Source organism: Chelonoidis abingdonii, chromosome 19 (assembly GCF_003597395.2).
Source record: "Chelonoidis abingdonii isolate Lonesome George chromosome 19, CheloAbing_2.0, whole genome shotgun sequence".
Classification (NCBI taxonomy): Eukaryota; Metazoa; Chordata; order Testudines; family Testudinidae; genus Chelonoidis; species Chelonoidis abingdonii.
In genome coordinates, this window is record NC_133787.1 from 3,038,601 (window position 1) to 3,058,572 (window position 19,972).

Genomic DNA, 19,972 nt, shown 5'->3' on the forward strand with positions numbered 1-19,972 from the left:
CAGCAGGGGCATGAGGGGGGGATGGGGGGGGCGCCGGATGGAAGTTTTGCCTAGGCAATGAAACATCCTTGCACCGGCCCTGGGCTGGTCATAACAAACACGAGGGGGAAGCAAGTGGTTCACGTAGACCAGCTACAACTTGCCTTGTCTACACTTGGATTTTAACACAGGCTAAAAATGCAGCTTGATTCCTAGTGAAGACGCAGCCTTTGAGACCCACAAATGGAAGTGGTGGGTACTGCTGGTAACAGCCCAGGTCCTGCTAGCCCAGGCAGTGGGGCTGAGAAACCACCATCAGGCCAGCGCCCCTTGGTGGCAGTGCAGAGCACCCCGCAGAAGCTGCAGTAGTTTGCAGACTGGAGAGCTTTGGTTTTCCGCTGGCTCAGAAAAGGTTTTTCCTTTGGTCTCACATGGCTTCTACACATCGTGCTATGTGATATGGTTCATAGTCACTTCCCAGGAATTCCATGAGCAGCTTTACCAGAAATAAGAGAGGAGCGTGAGTTTTTTCCCAGCAGGCTAATTCCTGCTATGTGAACAGTGACATGTCCATGCTTTGGGTTGTTTCACCTTCACCCAAAGAACCTACATTCCCCCTCTGCTCCCCTACTACTGTGTTTTGGAACACCTGTAGCTCCTGTCCCTGTCCCCCATTTCTAGGTAGTCTCTCTCTCATGCTGGTAGGAAATTGTGTCTGTATTTCTAATTTGCTCTGGGAAAAGAGTGTATTTGTGTTGGAAGGAAAAATAATAAATTTGTATTTCTTTTCTCTGGTTATTTGGGAGTCTGATGCTTTGATTTTCATATCGGAGAGAGAACAGCCTTTGCCAAGCTGCTGTTAGACAATGTCCTGGTTCTGGACTGCAGGGAACTGCTAGATGGGGTTTCTATAGCACCCATCTAGCCACATATTCTAGATGCCCAACACCACAAGTAACTGACTCATGCCAGCTGTAATTAAAATCATCAGTAAAATCAACATGCCTCACGCCACGGACCTCTGGGAATAAACTTGCTGTAGAAAGGGGACCATGGAACTAGCTGCCTCTTACAGGGCAGAAATTATGTGGCCACAAGCTCCCAGACTTCTACGGCTGCATCCCCTAAGGCAGGGGTCAGCAACCTTTCAGCAGTGCTGTGCCGAGTCTTCATTTAGTCACTCTGATTTCAGGTTTTGCATGCCAGTAATGCATGTTAACGTTTTTAGAAGGTCTCTTTCTCGAAGTCTAAAATATATAACTAAACTATTGTTGTATGTAAAGTAAATAAGGTTTTAAAAATGTTTAAGAAGCTTCATTTAAAATTAAATTACAATGCAGAGCCCCCCAGATCTGTGGCCAGGACCCAGGCAGCGTGAGTGCCACTGAAAATCAGCTTGGGTGCCACCTTTGGCACATGTACCATAGGTTGCCTACCCCTGCCCGAGGGCCTCCGGATACAGGATTGTGTGGCTAGAGAGAGAAAGGTCACTTGGACACAGCCCATTTCAGATGTTTGATTAAAACTAAAATCTTAATCTTTGCCTCCCAGAGAAGCCAGGGGGAGTGAAATGAATGCACTAGTAGATAGGCAGAATCACAGCAATTAAGAGATTGAAAAGACTTCTCAGGCTAAGTCATTGAGACCACCCAAGCTTGTCCCTATGCTAGAGTATTTTGTGCATTGTGCAGTTGCATTGTAAAGGGCTGACAGATGGGCTCCTGGGAGGTTCATTACACAGGGAGCAAACTGCCCCTTTCTGCACTAGAAGCAGATCATGGCTGTCTCATACTCTGGCACAAGGGAGACCTGATCTCAGTGAATGGGGCTGGTTGGGGGCAGAGGTGTAAATGGGGGTGGGAATCTACCTCCACCTGGAAGCCTGTCCCAGGATTTTAAAAATGCCTCTTGGCAGCTGTCATGGAAGGAAGGACAACGCTGAACACTGCCTCTCCTCCACCCAGCCCATGTGCAGGGGCAGCAGCACTGCCTGGGCAGTTTACCCCTGGCTCCTGGGGGGCCGAAGGGAAATACAAGGACTGAATCAGTTTCAGTACAGCTGCCCCAGTGACACAAGCAGAACCAAGGGGTGAAAGGGTAGAGGACTTGGAACAGGGGGGAGGGAGCAGAGGAACGGAGGGCATAGAAGCCACCCCAAAAAGGCAAGCATACGCCAGCTGGAAATAAACCGAGGAGCAGCCCAGAGAAGGGGGGAGAATAAAATGACAAAATTGCTTCATTTTAGGGTAGAGCGTGTATCTGAGTTTCTTTCAGTTACCAGTCTAGTTAACTGTGGTAGTGAATTGGATTGGGAGGTGAAAAATACATCAGAAATAAGACATCTCTGCCTACAGTGTCTGAAACCCATCTGAGATGTGTGTGCAAATTCCCCTGCAGACAAACATGACATCAGACAACTGCAAAGCTCGCTGCTGGAGTCTACCAACAAATTCCTCAATAGTCGATGAACTACTCTCCTACATTCAAGGAGAAATCTTGACCCCACTGATATCAATGCACAGAAAGGGAAAACAAAAAAAGTTACCTACCTTCTCATAACTTGTTCTTCAAGAGATGTTTGTGTCCGTTCCAATCAGGTGGCTGCACTGCGTGCACAGCAGCCGGAAACCTTTTCCCCTAGCAGTATCCATCCGGTCAGCTCAGTCGCCCCCTGGGGTTGTGCCTTTATGGCGCTGGATATAGGGCCTTGCCGACCCCCCACCCCAGTTCCTTTTTGCTGGCTGCTCCGACAGAGGAGTAGGAGGGTGGGTATTGGAAGGGACATGAACAACTCATCACAAAGAACAGTTGTGAGACGGTAGATAACCGTTTTTTCTTCTTCAAAGGCTTGTGCATGTCAATTCCAATTAGGTGATTGGTCCTGCTTTGAGCAGGGGGTGGGACTAGATGACCTCCTGAGGTCCCTTCCAACCCTGATATTCTATGATTACCAAGCCCAAGTTTTGGAGGTGGGGTTGGAACTCAAAGTTTCGCTGACTGTAGCACAGCTGCATCGTCTCTGGCCTGCTGGGTAATAGCGTAATGCGAGGTAAAGGTATGTATTGACCATGTCGCAGCTCTCCTGCGCTGGAACATGGGCCGGGAATACCACTGAAGATGCCTGTGCCCTCGTGGAGTGCACTGTAAGCGAGGGGGTAGGGCAAGCAGGTACCTTCGCCAGGTCATAGTGTGCCTGGATGCAGGACGTGATCCAAGACGAGATTCTTTGGGAGGAGACTGGAAGCCCCTTCACCCTGTCTGCTTCTGCGACAAATAGCTGAATGGATTTCCGGAACAGTTTTGTTCGCTTGATGTAAAAGACTAATGCCCGGCGAACATCCAATGAGTGAAGTTTTGCTCCCCCGATGCAGCCTTTGGTAGAGTCATGCTACAGTCAGCAAACCTTTGAGCTCCGACCCCACTTCCCAAACTTGGGCTTGGTAATCACCTCCAGGGTAAGGGCCGTGGACGTTCCCGCCACTGCCTCATCAGGCGAAGATGAGGACAAGGCTCTAGTTACCAGTGGGTCCTGTTCCCTGCCCTGGGCACCGAGGGGATCTCAGGGCGCTCAGTGTTCCGGCATCCCCGGTGCTGGAGCTGGTGGAGTCAATGTGGACACTGGTATCCACATCGATGGCAGTACCGAGTGCGTCAATGCCGGTTCTGGTTGGGTTGGTGCCATCATACCCTGGTCGCACTGAGACAGCAGAGAAGCAAAGGTAGCCGACGCCACAGAAACCAACCTTGAGCAGGACCATTGGCTCTGGCCCTCGTGGAAAGCCCAGGGGGTCCAAAAAGGCCACCGAGCAGGGGGCTGCCACCAAGTTGGGGTCCTCCTGCATCTGTAGCGGAAGGACTCTGCTTCCAACTCCGATGACTCCATGTAGGAGGACCAGGGAGGAGCAGTGCCACTTGGTGCCAGAGAGCGGCATCTAGGGCTAGGGGACTGGTGCAGCTCCCCCGTGTGCTTGTTGATGGCACCAGAGACCGGGGTCAAGGGGGTGACCACCAACACGGAATCATTATCAGTTTTCCCCTGGACAGCACTGGGGGTCTCACTGGAGCCGCTGCGACTGACACAGGGTAGGGCGGTGACATGAGGGTGATAAGATCTCTCGTCCCCTCGAATGCCTCTGGCAGGGATGGCATCTGTAGATCCCAGCCCTCACTGACTGATGACAGATGGGGGCCTGGATTCGACTGGCCCCATGTAGGGGCAGGAGTCAACACGACTCTTGAAGCCGAGGCCGAGCCAAGGTCCATGAGGATTAACTTAAGGCACTGACCTCTTCCCTTCTGTGTCATCAGATGGAAACGTCTGCAGATTTTGCAGTGTTCTTTCTGATGAGCTTCCCCCAAACACTTTAAACAAGAACAGGGGGTCGCTCTTGGGCATAAGCTTGCCAAAGCCTCGCAGGATTTGAAACCCGGAGACCAAGGCATGGCAGGATACCAGGAAGAAAGCGTGTGTGGGGGGAACCCCCAAATAAAACTTATGCGTAAAACTACTTACTACTACTAACTACTGTGTAAACTAACTATATATGAGAACGACACTATGACTGCTAGATGCTTGCCACAGCAAGAGCGAGCGTTCCGGCTAACAGGCACAGGCGGTAGGAGGTGGCACTCAGCAGGGCCCTATATCCAGCGCCATAAAGGCACGACCCCAAGGGGCGCCTGAGCCGACCTGAGCGATACTGCTAGGGGAAAAACTTTCTGGCTGCCATGCTCACCTAATGACATGAACAAGCACTCGAAGAGCCCCAGTGGCTTCCTAGTAAATGTATGGCTACAAGAGGTTGCTGTTTGGTAGGACACTGGGCTGCTCTACATATACTGATTGGCAAAAAATGTGTATAGCTTTCTTGAGTCTGGAGAATAAATAGACAAGATGGGTAGCATGACATTGAGTGCAATAGCTAGCTTCCTCTGCGAACCCTAATTGAGCTAACAACATATACACTTTTTGACCCAAGGAAGGAAACTTTTGTGGTCCGATAGTTTGTGTAAAGTTATTTATTGCTCTAATTAGATGTTGTTCATTATCTCCCTTGTCCATCGATAGCATTGTAAATGGCTCTCTTTGATTTGTTCATTTGTGACTAGAAATGGAGCTGGACCTAGTCTGTTATGGAGATTTATGGACAAACTGTAGAGATGCCAGAGCTTACGGACAGAACAGACCACAGTCTGTGGTTACATTTTCTTAAACCTGACAAGCAGAGTGTCATTTTAGTGTCCTCTTCCTGTTCCCTCACTACAGCACAGCTAACCGCTTTCCACTGCTGAACTGTGAGAGGAAGTGTCCCTCTACCGAACCTTCAACATCCCCACCAGATGCCACTTGGCTAGTCACATCCTTTACCTCCCTCACAGAGGTGTTGTGAAGCTTAATTTTCACGGCCTGTGAAGTGCTTTGAGATCCTCCAACGGACTGTGCTACACAGCAAAGAATTATTATTTGTCTTATCAACTGGCCTTTCTGCTTAAAGAGGGACATATCAGCCACTGGCCAAGGACTTCCTAGAACCCAGCCCCAGCCTGGGGGAAAGGATCGGTCACTCTCCATACATAGCACTATCTACCTACCTCGAGCCTTATGGAGATCGGGGACAGCTGGATCTATCCGCAGTCTAGACCGACTTTTAGAAGGCACAGTCAGGAGTGCTAGCACGTAACACTGGCCTAGGTCTCTTTAGTTCACTTAACCCTATGCTTCTCCAAGTTACCTAGGTAAGGGACATTGGCCCTCACCTTAGAGGGGCTCCTCTTTCCTCATTTCACGCCGCCTCTTGCCCTGACACCAGTACAGAGGCCTTGATGGAGAGTGCTTCCAGCTCAGTGTATCAGCTGCTAGGGAACAAACAGGTTAAAAATTACCTCCTTCCACCATATTTCCTAGCAACCATCAGCTGACAAATGAATCCAGAGCTCTCTAAAACAACCCTTAACTCAAAGCATCCTGCCTGCTGCAGCTCTGCGCGATTTCTGGTACTAGTTACAACTCACCACAGGGGAGAGAAATTCAGACACTTTAAATCATCTACCTTCCACCCCGATCCACGTTCATTCACGGTACTCTCTAGCTCAGGGGTAGGCAACCTATGGCAGACGTGCCGAAGGCAGCATGTGGGCTGATTTTCAGCGGCACTCACACTGCCTGGGTAGGGTCCGTGGGGGCTCTGCATTTTAATTTAATTTTAAATGAAGCTTCTTAAACATTTTTAAAACCTTATTTACTTTACATACAACAATAGTTTAGTTGCATATTCTAGACTTATAATAGAGACCTTCTAAAAACATTAAAATGTATTTACTGGCACACAAAACCTGAAATGAGAGTGAACAAATGAAGACTTGGAAAGCACTTCTGAAAGGTTGCCAACCCCTGCTCTAGCTTGTCTTCAGCCCAGAGCTACAACCAATAGTGTCTATAACTAAAGATCAGCAAATAAGCTTAAAGAGTTTTGCACAAGCCCTCTACTATTACCTCCACATTCAACCAATAATCAACCTTTCTGGAAGGCAGCTGTGACAGCACATAACTCAAGCCAATATCAGACTGATGTCTCCCTCCTCAGCCCAAACAAAGCGTTTTATAAAGTTTAAAAGTCAGCCTTCCATTCTACTTTGTAAGCCTTTGCCTGGGGTAAGTTAGCATGCTGTTCTGCCAGTGAGAAACAGTTGCTAGATAAGAGAGGAAGGATGGCCTAATTGTTACGATGTCATCCAGGACACCTGGGTTCAATTCCCTGCTCCACTAGACTCACTTAGATCTTCACTGCAAAAACAGATGGTTTTTACACTGCAATCGCTACTCAAGTTAGCTCCCTCCTTGTAAAAGTCTAGGAGACAAAGCACAGTTATGTTTGTACCTCAAGGTAGCTAGCCAAGATGAACCCAATACCCCTGCACCATGGGGCTGACCTTCGTTAGTTACATCAAGGTAAAACTAAGGTGCCTTCCCTGCCACAGGATTTCACACCAAGATGGCACACTCGACAGAAAAACACACATTTCCAGCAGCAAAACCAGGCTATGTCTCTTGATAAGAGCACTTCCCTATTCCCTGAGGGGTGTTGGGAGGATAAAAACTTTAAACACTGTGGGGTGCTCAAATACTACTATGATGGGGGCCCATAAGAACAGCCATAATGGGTCAGATCAAAGGTCCATCTAGCCCAGTATACTGTCCTCTGACAGTGGCCAATGCCAGGTGCCCCAGAGGAGATGAACAGAACAGGGAATCAAGTGATCCATCCCGTCACACATTCCCAGCTTTTGGCAAATAGCAGCTAGGAACACCATCCCTGCCCATCCTGGCTAATAGCCATTGATGGACCTGTCCTCCATGAATTTATCTAGTTCTTTTTTGAACCCTGTTATAGTCTTGGCCTTCACAACATCCTATGGCAAGGAGTTCCACAGGTTGACTGTGCGTGGTGTGGAAAAAAAAACTGTGTTTGTTTTAAACCTGCTGCCTATTAATTTCACTTGGTGACCTACAGTTCTTGTTATGAGTAGTAAATAACACATTTACTTTCTCCACACCAATCATGAATTTATAGACCTCAATCATATCCCCCTTAGTCATCTCATTTCCATTTAAGAGAGAAGAACAACATCTACACCTCTGCATAAACACTAAACAGCTGTAATGCCTTCCCCTCCAGGACAAGACTCAAACCCAGCCTACAATGTGCTGTTCAGTAACCATGGTGAAATTTGTTGTCAATCCAGTTTCTAAAGCAAAGTTTTACATAATTCCCCTTTTCCATATAAGTAGAGGCTGATACGCAGAAAGCTACCCTTTCCACACTAGAGGTGACCCCCATGGCTCAGTGCTGGAGAGTGGGCAGTAGGTGAAAGCTAGCACTGCCCCTACCTATACTGTATCTGATGTGTGGATTATGGTCTGCAAGGCTCGGGACCTGGCACTTTTCACCAACACAGATTTTACTTAGAAAATGTGCTCATCAGAAGGCCATTAAAACGGAGCGGATGAATTAAGATACTCACACAGATCAAAGCTAGGAAAAAGTGAACTTCACAGTAAGAAGATTTATCATCGTATATATAAATGTTTCCCATCTAATCAATTATCTTTGGTGGTGAATTACAAAGAGGTCTTATATATGCACTGGATTTTACTGGGAAGTGGTTTCTGACTGTCGAACACATTTTAGTCACAAAGCGTTACAACCAAACCCTTTCATCATCACTTCTGTCTGGAACACATCCCCCAAATCAATACAGTCCAGGGGTTGGGTTAGTTACACTATTACAGCACATTCAGCATGAAGGATCTCATTACCAGTTCTTCCTATTGCAGGCAATTAACAATGCTTTGCGTGCAACATGAAAAGAATGCAAGTGTAATGAAGCCCACAGAAAGAAAAAAAAACTGCATTAGTACACGTCCATTGTATGGAGAATTTGAGTTAATTGCTTAATTTGCAGAGGTGCCATTGACAGACAGTAAAGAACCCCTACTGATCAGAGTTGCAACCAGAAAGGTAATAAGAAAGGGCCAGATCAAACCAAAATAATCACACTGGCCTACACTAGCATGGGTCCCTCCATTTTTAGGGAAAGTGAAATGAACACCATGAAAAATGCAGTCTCGATTTTCAGGGGAAGAGTTAAGATATAATCAACAAATGTCACACAAAAATCATAGAAAAACATTTCAAACCATCCAATAAAACAGATGTCTGCTGACCAGCAGTATTTTTTGCCATATCCTAGCAATCAGTTAGGAGTCAATAGAAACCTTTTAATAATCTAAGGCAGGAGGGGCAGTTTTTTTCTGGAGCACACACTAAATACATTCCAAAATATCATTGAAATGAACCAATAACCTGCAAAACCCAGTTCATATCTCAGTGGCATCTGCTGAATTGTATTAACCATAAAGTACAAAAACCATTTCTATGATACTTAAAAAAACACTTAAGAGTATGGTGGATGATAGCTGCCATGGGCACAGTGTGTCACTGGGCGTGGGGGACTTGCCCTAAGGTTTGCCACAGTTTTTATAATTTCTGCAGTGTTAACTCCCATCTGTAAAGTCTCTTCTACAAGATGTCTCCAGCTCACCCTACTCAGTACTGGAGTTGAGAAGAAAAGAAAAAAGATCCCTCCATAAGTTCAATCTCCAGAGTCCGCTTCCTGTTTTCAGTTCCAATTTCGATTGAAATGTCCACAATTTTGCCATCATGCTGGTGCAGAATTTTCCTCAGGGCATGGGGGCTGCTCGATCCCCAGCGGAAATGTCTCTGATGCGCTCCCCTTGGTAGACAAGCCCCAATTCGGCTCACTTTTCCTTGCTGAGTGGAGCGGCCCCAACAGCAGCCTGGGGCTCTGGTCACACTGCCCCCTTGTTGGATTCCAGTGGGGCTTTTCCTTTGGACGTGCCGCTGCTCCATGGATCAATTACTCGGTCCCCTTACCAGTCCAGCAGCAGGAGGGTGGGGTTGCAGCTCTGCTCCCCCCCAGCAGTGAGGCAGGTCTCAGCTAGCTTTGGGGGGGTCTGCTGCCCTGCTCCCCGGCAGTGAGGGGAGATTGAGCTCACGTCAGATTTGCCACTGGCACCCCCAGATTACCTCTGGGAGGGGGTGCCGGGCTGCTGGGACACCCTCCACCCCCCCCCCAAGATTACCTCTGGGAGGGGGGTGCTGGGCTGCTGGGACACCCTCCCCCCCAACATTACCTCCGGGAGGGGGTGAGGGGCTGCTGGGATACGGCGCCCCCCCCGCCCCCCCGATTATCTCTGCCCCATACATTTCATCTGAGGACGGGTGGGACCAGTTCCCCTGGGAAGGGCTGGGCCGGCGGGCTCAGGCGCTGGCCCCCGGCCCGCGGCCCTCGGCCGCCGCGCTGGGCGCTGCGCAGCAGCGCTCGGCGCAGCACGGGTAGAGGCGCTGCAGCCTCCAGGCCGAGGCGCACGGCCTGGGCCCAGCTCTCGGGCGGCCCGCCCTGGCGTCCAGCAGCCCGGCCACCTGGTTGAGCGGGCATGAGGCCGGTGAGGCGGCGCGGCGCGCGCTCCTCGGCCTCGCTGGCTGCAGCAGCCAGGCGCCGCGGCCCGGGCGCGCGCACAGGCCGCCCCACCACCAGGTCGAAACATCTCCACGCCCGCGTCGGCCAGCGCCAGGGCGGGGCGGGAGCGCGGCCGCGAGCGCCGACCGCGTCCTGCAGCACGAGCGCAGTCGCTCCAGGCGCGCGCGGGTATCGGCCAGGCGCACGGCCGGCGCCAGCGCCTCCTGCAGACGCCAGGCCCAGCTCGCGCTCGCGGCGCGCGGGGGCCGGCCGCGGCGCGGCCGCGCCGCGGAGAAGGCGCGCGGCGGAACATTCGCACAGCAGCGACCGCGGCCTCGGCCGCCTCACGCGGCCGCGCCACGGCGCACAGCATGTGCCGCCGCCACTCCACGTAGGCGAGCCTCGGCCTGGCCAGCAGCCGGCCGCCGCAGCGGCCGCAGCGCCGCCGCTCCGGCCGCGCCTCGGGGCCGCCTGGCGGCACCGCGTACAGCAGCGGGGCCTGCGACTCCCGGGCCCGGACGCGCCGTGGTCCAGCGCCATGGCGGCTCGAGCGCTCCGCCTGCGCGCCAAAAGGGGCGGGCGGGCGGCGCGGGTGAGCGCGGCCCGGCCGCTGGAAACGGAGCCAGCAGCCAGGCCGGCCCCTCGCCCCGGGCTCAGCCCGCTCTCCCCGAGCCCGGCCCCCTTGCAGGCGGGTTTGCCTCGCTGCGGGGAGCTGCTGTCGAGCCCGGCCGCGGTGCTGACATAGACGGGGACACGTGTTCCAGGGGTTCCTGCTGCTGTGCCCAGACTGGCCCTTCTCCAGCCACAGGAGGGGCAGCACTTCAGGGAGAATTACAGGGTAGCTGGGTGGTTTGGGGCCAGACGCAGTCCCTCCTCTGCAATCAAACACCCTGCCTAGCTCCTACTTCCCTATGAAGCTGGGCTCCCTCCTGCTGGAAACAGGACAGTTCTGGATTTTTCCAAGTGGGCACCCCTATAACTAAACTGACTCAACGACATCAGTGCCAACCTCTACCATGCATGCACTATACCAGCACAAAATGCGGCTTATGCTGGGTTGGGTTAAGTTGCTGGAGGCTGACTCCAGCCCTGGCATACATTTGTAAAGTATCTATGGGGCTATACTCGCTCTGCTTTCCTGTGCTTCTTTCTTCCTTTCCTCATCCCTCTGTTTCTCCTTTATAGAAGCCTGGGGTCTGATTCATAAGGGAAGCAGCATAAGGCCCTTCCAAGATATTACAGGGCAAGGGTCACTAAGGTCATGCTAGGGAGAAGCCGCCCTCCGACCCTTCCCCTGTCCCTGGTGCAAGCCTCTCTGTGTACATTGCTCCTTTCCCTACCTCTCCAGGTGCTCAGTGAAAAGCAGTTCTTAGGCCAAATGAACCACTGGATCCATGAACTTGTTCTTGGCAAATTTTACCAGCAGCAGGCACTACTGCAAAGGATCAAATATCTGATTAACAAGCTGCTCTCAATTTTCCCTCAGCAAATCAAAATGGCAACTTAATTTTTCATGAATAAGCCTTTCAATTCACAACACTCACTCGTGTCATTTTATTAACACTGAGCCTACTGCTCACAGTTCCAAGCAGAGGTACGTTTGTCCAGCTAAAGGCAGGAAATATAGCTACAGCAGCTTAAATTAACGCAATATTAATATTGTCAATGAACTGAGTTAAGAGCTTCCCACATTATCCACAGCTGGGTAACAGTGGTGAGGTACAAAATACTCTAGCAGCTTGGATCCTAGCTCCCACTCCCATTCTCATTACAACTCATGCTTCCAGTGGTGGTAACAGGAAGGGAGGTGGGGGTTGGTATGTGCAGACTCTTGCCTTGATGCATCTTAATTTATTTTAGAAGGTTGACAATATTTAGCACCTTGGACTGTGCTTTGCAGACTTTACAATAATTAGTTAATCCTCACAGCAGCCCTCGGAAATAGGTCAGTATTATCAGCTTGATTTTACACAAGGAACAGCGACAGAGGGGCGAAAGTGAAGTGACTTAACCAAGGCTACAGCAGGAGACCTCCGAGCCAGATTAGGACACAAGTTGCTGGCTCTCTGTCCGTTGTTTTGAGCACTACGGCATGATTCTGCTTTTAGTCTGCTAATGCCTCAAGCAGATGGATTCAGAAGAAATGACATGCAGCATCTGTCTCCGCAGACTCCTCTAGAGTAAACTGTAGCCTATGAGCCAGGCTGATGAGAATGAGGAGGGAGTTGAGAGCATTCCCTTATGTGCCATGAGCCAGTGCAGGGGCATTAGGTCAGTTCTTCAACTCGCCCAGGTGGAGCTTGGCAAAGTCTGTGGCCAGTTTCAGAGCCTCCTCTAAGCAGCCAACATTCCTGCCCGTAGCCTGGGCAGAGACATCTTTCCCACCACCTTTGCCATCCATTAGACCTGACACCTCCTGCACCCACTGGCTGGCCTTCAGACCCTTGTTGGCTGCCTCCTGGAAAAGCAAAAGAGTTCAGATTATTATAAAGACAGCAAGGTTTGGAGTCAATTCAGTGACTGCTGGGGGAAGGCAGGATTTCCAGGCTCTGTGCTGTGGCTGACAGTGCCAGGGGTTGAAGGAGCCATCTCTTCCAGGCAGGCAAGAGCCACCATCATTTACATCAGTGGCTCAGACTACTGTACTCCTTTCAGGAGTCTGATTTGTGTTGCATACCTGAAGTCTTGCCTCACTTAAAAACTACTTGCTTTCAAAATCAGACATAAAAATCCAAGTGTCACAGTTACTAGTACTGAAAAATTGCTTACTTTATCATTTTGACCATATAATTATAAAAGAATCTATAGGAATATAAATATTAAGAATGTAAGATCAGTTATACTGGGTCAGACCACTGGTCCATCATAGAATATCAGGGTTGAAAGGGTCCTCAGGAGGTCATCTAGTCCAACCCCCTGCCCAAAGCAGGACTAATCCCCAAACAGATTTTTGCCCCAGATCCCTAAATGGCCCCCCTCAAGGACTGAACTCGTAACCCTGGCTTTAGCAGGCCAATGCTCAAACCACTGAGTTATCCCACCATCTAGCCCAGTATCCTGTCTTCTGACAGTGCCCAGTGTCAGGTGCCCCAAAGGGAATGAACAGAACAGACAATGATCAAGCGATCCTTTCCCTGTCACTCATTCCCAGCTTCTGGCAAACAGAGGCTAGGGACACCACCCCTGCCCATCCTGGCTAATAGCCATTGATGGATCCATCCTCCATGAATTTATCTAGTTCTTTTTTGAACCCCATTATAGTCTTGGCCTTCATAATGTCCTCTGGCACAGAGCTCCACAGGTTGACTGTGCGATGTGTAAAGAAATACTTCCTTGTACTTACCATTCAGTGTATAGTATATAGAGTAGTATAAACAAGTCATGGTCTGTATGAAAGAAGTAGTTACCTTGTGCAGTAACACTGGTTCTTCGAGATGTGTCCCCCTGTGGGTGCTCCACATTAGGCGTCGGTGCGTCCTTGCACTGCAAATCGGAGATTTTAGGTAGCAGTGCTTTGTTGGGTCGTGCATGCACAGTAGTCCTCTCGGTGCTGTTGGCGCCTCATGTAGCATGCGTATGACCCAACCCTTTCAGTTCCTTCTTTACTGCGGAGCTCAACGTATGAACTCCAAAGTAGAGGGGAGGAGGGCAGGTAGTGGATCACCCACAGGGGGACACATCTCGAAGAACCATCGTTACTGCACAACGTGAATAACTACTTCTTCAAGTAGCATCTCTGTGAGTGCTCCACTTTAGGTGCCTGTAAAGCAGTGGTCCACTGTGGACGGTAGGGGCTTGGGAGTTGTATGCTGTAGCAGAGAGCACAGTAAGGCCTAGTATAGCATCTGAGAAAGCGCACTGGGTGATGGCAGAGTGTTTTGCAAAGGTGTGCTCTGATGCCCACTCAGCTGCCCTACATATATCAATTAGAAGGACACTGTTCAAGAAGGCTATGGATATAGCAATGACACAGGTAGAATGGGATCGGATACCTGGTGGAGGTTCCTTGTTGTGCAACTGGTAGCAAAGTTGGATACAGGTAGTGCTGCATTTAGATAGTCTCTGGGTCGATACTGCCCAGCCCTTGGAGCATTCTGCTATGGAGATAAACAGTCTTGGGACTTTGCGGAAGGGTTTGGTTCTGTCTAAATAGAACGCTCTGGCTCGTCTGACATCTAGTTTATGTACGGCAGCCTCTTGTGTCTCCCTGTGTGGTTTAGCGTAAAATGTGGGCAGCTATATGGTTTGATTTACATAAAAGGATGTTGCTACTTTCAGTAAAAATTTTGGGTGTGGTTGTATGATGATTTTGTCTTTAGTGAACACAGTGTAAGGAGGTTCAGTCATACATGCCCTGATTTCGCTGACTCATCTGGCTGATGTGATTGCTACCAAAAACCCAACTTTCATAGACATACGAAGGAGCGAAAAGGTCACCAGTGGTTCAAAAAGTGCTCTTGTAAGGCATTTGGTACAAGATTCAAGTCCCCTGGTGGTGCCAGTTGTTGGACTTCTGGCTGTATGTTCTGTATACCAACCAGGAAGCATCTAGTGGTTGGGTAAGCAAAGACTGACATTCCCTCCACCTTATGGTGAAAGGTTGTACAGGCCGCTAGGTGTACTCTGACTGAGCTTTGGGCTAAGCCCCAGTCTTTTGAGTTCTAACATGTAATTTAATATGATCAGTAGAGATGCCGTGACTGCAGTTAGTTTTTGTCGTCATCACAATGAGAATCTCTTCTAGAGGTAGGTATATCAAGTGCTAAATCTCCTGCTATTTAACAAACAGCTGTTTCACTCTTTCTGAACAGTCCAATTAGCTATGTTGGAACCATGTAGAAGCCATGCTTTGAGGTGGAGAGTCCAGCCTCCATTCTGTAAGAGGCGATCCATCTACAATGGAAGAGGTCATGAAGCACACACTGTTAGGCGGACAGGTAAGGGAACCAAGTCTGTCTGGGCCAAATGGGAACGATCAGAATGATGTGTGCTCTGTCGGCCTGTGTCTTATGAATAACTCAGGGGACTAGAGGTATCGGTGGGAATGCATACAGGAGCGATGTATTCCATGATATGAGAAAGCTGTTCCCGAGTGATTTAGGTGCTAGTCCCCTCTGGAGCAGAAGAGCGGGCATTTGTGCTTTTCTGCTGCTACAAACAGTCTATGGATGGATAGTCTCATTTTTTGAAATATCAGTTTGAGGACAGTCGTGTATTTCCCATTCGTGTTCCTCGTAGAAGTGTCTGCTTAACCTGTCTGCTGTTGTGTTCTGACACCCCGGAAGGTGATGCCGCAATGGTTATGTTGTGGTGAATGCACTAGTTCCACAATTTCAGGGCTTCTGTGCAGAGAGAATAGGAGCGAGCTCCTCTTTGTTGATTGATATAGAACATGCATGCTATGTTGTCAGTTAGTAAGCAGATTGATTTGTTCTGTATGATTGGAAGGAAGTGTCAACATGCATTGTATGCCACTCGGAGCTCCAGGAGATTGATGTGGAGCTGCGTTTCCGCTGCTGACCACCTGCCTTGTCTGGCGTGTTGGTCTAAGTAAGCACCACATCCTATCAGGGACGTGTCAGTCGTGATTATTAGTGAAGGACAGTCCTGTTGAAAAGAGATCCCTGTCAGACGTTTTCTGGTTTCATCCACTAGTGTACTCACACAACGACCTATGAGGGTAGTGTCACTTTCTTGTTTAGAGTGTTTGCTGGGCTTGTACACAGTGCTCAGCCAGCCCTGTAGGCACATGTAGTCTCGCATGGTACACGATGAATACTGTGGCCGCCATATGACCTAATAGCTGTAGGCAAGTCCTCACGAATGTTCGTGGGCTGCTGGTGACTGTCAATATGAAATTAGTTATATTTATGAACCTGTGGTTGGACAGCATTGCTCTGGCCTGTGTGGAATCGTGGTAGGCCCTGATGAATTCCAGTTGTTGTGTTGAGTTCAGAGTAGATTTCTGTATATTTATCTGCAACCTTAGTGTGTGGAACAGTTTGATGGTTGTCTGTACCATGTGCGTCGCTTATTCCCGAGTCGTACCTTTCAGCAGACAATCGTCTAGGTATAGGAAGATCATCACTCCTCTCCTTTGTAAGTGGGCCACGTCACTACCACAAGGGTTTTTGAAAAAACTCGAGGGGCAGTGGAAAGAGTACCAAAGGGTAGTACTCACACCCTACAGTGAATCTTAAGAATTATCTGTGAGCCGGGTGTATGGTAATATGGAAATAGGCATCTTGGAAATAGAGGGCTGAAAACCAGTCCCTCCTGTCTAGTGTAGAGATAATTGTGGCCAGTATGACCATCTTGAATCCGTGACTGCGCACAAATTTGTTGAGCTTCTTTCTGAAGGTTTAAGATGAGTCTCCATCCACCGATTTTCTTTTTGATGAAAAAATGAGAGTAAAAACCCTTCCCTTTGTATTGATTTGGAACTTGCTCCACGGCACCAAATTGTAGGAGATGATTCACTTCCTGTTGTAAAAAGTGCTCGTGAGACGGGTTCTTGAAGAGGGACGGGGACGGCATAACCCAATCTTATGATCTCTAGTACCCATTGCTTCATTGTTATTGCTGCCCAAGCATAGTAAAATGGGCACAGGCGGTAGCCAAAAGTTGGGGTAGGAGTGTTGTCACGGAGTGTGGGGGAGTTCGGCCCTGCACTCCTCTTCCTGGTCCCCACAGTGACTTTTAGCCAGCCAGTAAAACAGAAGGTTTATTGGACAACAGGAACGCAGGTTACAGCAGAGCTTGCAGGCAGAGTCAAGACCCCTCCATCGAGCCCTTCTGGGCTTTCAGGGTGCTTGGATCCTAGCTAGGATACCCTGAATTCCGCCCACAGCCCCAAACCCAAACTGACCTGCCCCTCCTCCCGCCAGCCGATTCCTTTGTCCCGTTTCCTCAGCAAAGGTGCTCACCCCCTCCCCCCTGCCTGGCTCAGGTTACAGGCTTAAAGATCCTGTCCCTCACCTAAAGACATCCCCTGCTCTCCCATTCCCCACACAGACAGCCCCTACTCCATCACAAGTGTCTAGCAGTGCTGTATTGTGAGGGAGGTCATTCGGACCCTCAACCAAGACTTCAAAAAACTGTGGCTTGGTTGCAAATGGTTGAGAAGATGAGAACTTGTTTTGGGGAGCCCTACGTCTTTGTGGACATTGTTCTGTTGTGACCAAATTGCCGTTGTTGTGAGTGTTGGAAAGTTGTGTCTCTACCTTTCTGGTATGGTGTATACCAGTGTCGCTTATTAGGCGGAGTGTATCTGCCTAATGTGCACAGGGTGGCCTGAGAATCTTTCATCGTGTGTAAGACCTCATCCACATTGGTGCAGAAGAGCTTTTCCTGATCAAACGGGAAGTTCTCCATCTTCAGTTGGAGCTCTTTTGGGATCCCTGATGACTATAACTAAGAAGCTTTACATATTACAACAGCTGTGGCCATTGTTCGTGCAGCAGTGTCTAGGCAATTATCTGTCCCTTGTTCATGATGGCAGTGAACTGGGGATGTTTGTCCTCTGGAAGGGCCTCTAGAAAGTCTTGCAGCTTGCTAAATTATCAAAGTTGTATTTTGCCAGGAGGGCTGAGTAATTGGCAACCTTGTATTGCAGTGACAAAGAGTCCTGTGGCACCTTATAGACTAAACAGACATATTAGACCATAAGCTTTTGTGTGTGAATACCCACTTTGTCAGATTCTTTGTCGCTTTTTACAGATGCAGACTAACACGGCTACCCCTCTGATACCTGAATTGCAGTGTGGCTGACGAGTACACTTGATGACTGAAAAGGTCTAATCTTTTGTGCTCCTTATCCTGGGGAGTGTAGCAGAATTGGGGTTGTTCGCTGCGATAGTTGGCAGCTTCAGCCACCAAGGAGTTGGGTTGTGGGTGGGAGAAAAGAAAGTCCATCCCTTTCGCTGGTACAAAATACTTACTGACAGCCCTTTTACTGGTAGGTGGTACTGCTGCAGGGGTCTGCCACATATTCTCTGCCAGCTCCATGATGGCATCATTGGTAGGAAGTGCAATTTTTGATGACATAGATGTCTGCAATATTTGTAGCAGCTTGTGCTGGTTCTCTTGCACCTCCTCAAGCACAATGTCCGGGCTGGCCACTACTCTTTTGACGAGTTCCTGAAACTGTTTCAGGTCATCTGTTGCAGTTGGAGGTGGTATAATGACGGCCTCATCAGGTGAGGAAGATGAGTTATGAGCTGGTTAAATGCCTTTCTGTTCCTGTTCTGAAATTTCTTCCTCTTCTGCCACCCCTTCGGGTGCCTCTGATGTTTCCCTGCTCGGGGAAGGTGAAGGAGAATGAGTTTCCCATTGGGCTGGGGTAAAGCATCTAGTATAGTGGGGTCTATATGCCGCCACGGGGTTCCAGGGAGGCCACTACATAGGGAAAGGTGGTGGTGGGCAGAGTCAGAGTTCCCATACCATTGTTGCACCTCATGAGATTGGCAGCGATTGGTTCTGGCAGCTTCCCATGGAGGTCTCCTCTCTGTAGGCAAAGAATGCTGGGAGGAGAACTGGCTACCCTGTGCATCCTCCCTCTTCATTGCTGTAGAGAGACTATGAGGCAGGCCATGTGAGGAGCTGCTCTGTTCATTGGCCCAGTGATTGCTCGGTGCCAAGCAGCAGTGACTGCGGTACCAATGAGACTGCTATGTCTTTCTGATGCAGAAACTGTGGTGGTGCAGATGTGCTTGGTATCATGCCATTACTGTGGTCCACCTTTGTCAAGATGGTTGGCACCATTCTCGGTCCGTCTGCCGGTGCCGACGAATGAGTCTGTGCCAATGGTGGCAACATTGGTAGAGGAACGGATCTTGGTGCCAAGTTCCACACTGGAGTGGTCAGTGCCGTGGGGGAGGCATGACGGCTCGACTCCATGTTGGTGCAGCAGGGCTCGCCAGAGGTCCGCAACGGGACGATTCTCTAGAGCCTCCAAGGCTCTCACTCTAGATTAGCTCGGCACCAAGGATACCGTCCTCGCCGGGGACCTCTTCTTTTAGAGTGAGAGTGTGTGTGTGTCACAGCTCACTTCCTAGATAGTTTTGCTCATAAAGCCCTCTGCTGATGTGGATTTGGTTTCCTGAGAAGGCTGAAGAGATTTTTCCACGCCTCACCCTACCCTTTAGGCTGCTACAATGAGCACATTTCTGGGGGTATGGGTCTCCCTCAAACAACGAGCACAGAATGCATGGCCACTGGAGATAGGCATCGCCTCGTGGCAAGATTCACATTTTTTAAATCCAGGCGAGTTTCCATTGAAGTTTCCCAATTGGAAAACGAGTGAAAAATCTCTCTCTCTCTCTCTCTCTCTATATATATATACACACACACAAAAGACAAAAAAAATTTGAGTAGCTAACTAGTAAAGAGTCTATGTATTAACAATCTAAGAACTATATAATTACAGTCTAAAACTAATTTATTTCTACGAGAAAAATGAAGAGGCAGCACTGCCACTGAGCTCTGTCTGCTGCCGAGGATGGTTAAGAAGGAACTGAAAGGGCTGGGTTGTGCGCGCAATACGTGAGGCACCAATGTCACCACGAGACTGCTGCGCATGCGCAACCCGACCCAGCACAGCTACCTAAAATCTCCAACCTGCAGTGCAAGGAGTCACCAACACCTAAACTGGAGCACCCACAACGACACTACTTGAAGAATTTTAGTTTGTACTGACTTCTCTAGTGCTTTTTATGTCGCCTGTTGTAAAACTAGGCAAATATCTATATGAGTTGCTGTATCCCTGGAAGACCTCTGCATACCCCTGGTTGAGAACCACTGGTTTACATTACAGGCATCCTGGAGAGAGGAAAGATGGGTTGGGGGACGCGAAGCCTAGTACTTCACATGGTCTATAAAAACAGCACCCAGGATGAAAGGGCAGAAGGAGACACTGGGCCCCAATATATATCAGGATATCAATGAGATGGGG

At 49.4% G+C, this 19,972-nt stretch overlaps 3 protein-coding genes across 3 annotated transcripts in view; 1 reads left to right on the forward strand and 2 right to left on the reverse strand.

Moving 5' to 3' along the window:
- Positions 1-777, forward strand: part of LOC116833715 (uncharacterized) — a 53,898-nt gene extending 53,121 nt beyond the window's left edge. The window contains exon 8 of the mRNA XM_032795399.2: positions 171-777. The gene's annotated coding sequence lies outside the window, so the exon portion shown is untranslated. The remainder of the gene's footprint in view (positions 1-170) is intronic.
- An 8,991-nt stretch (positions 778-9,768) lies between these two features.
- EXOSC6 (exosome component 6) lies at positions 9,769-11,019 on the reverse strand. The gene is given in 7 exon segments (XM_032795421.2): positions 9,769-10,040; positions 10,043-10,087; positions 10,090-10,148; positions 10,150-10,250; positions 10,252-10,300; positions 10,302-10,839; positions 11,010-11,019. Coding segments are annotated over 7 exon segments (1,074 nt in total).
- An 836-nt stretch (positions 11,020-11,855) lies between these two features.
- The window catches only part of AARS1 (alanyl-tRNA synthetase 1), a 43,481-nt gene continuing 35,364 nt past the window's right edge, over positions 11,856-19,972 (reverse strand). The window contains exon 21 of the mRNA XM_032795400.2: positions 11,856-12,478. Within this exon, the coding sequence (XP_032651291.1) occupies positions 12,293-12,478 (186 nt within the window). The 3' untranslated portion in view covers positions 11,856-12,292. The remainder of the gene's footprint in view (positions 12,479-19,972) is intronic.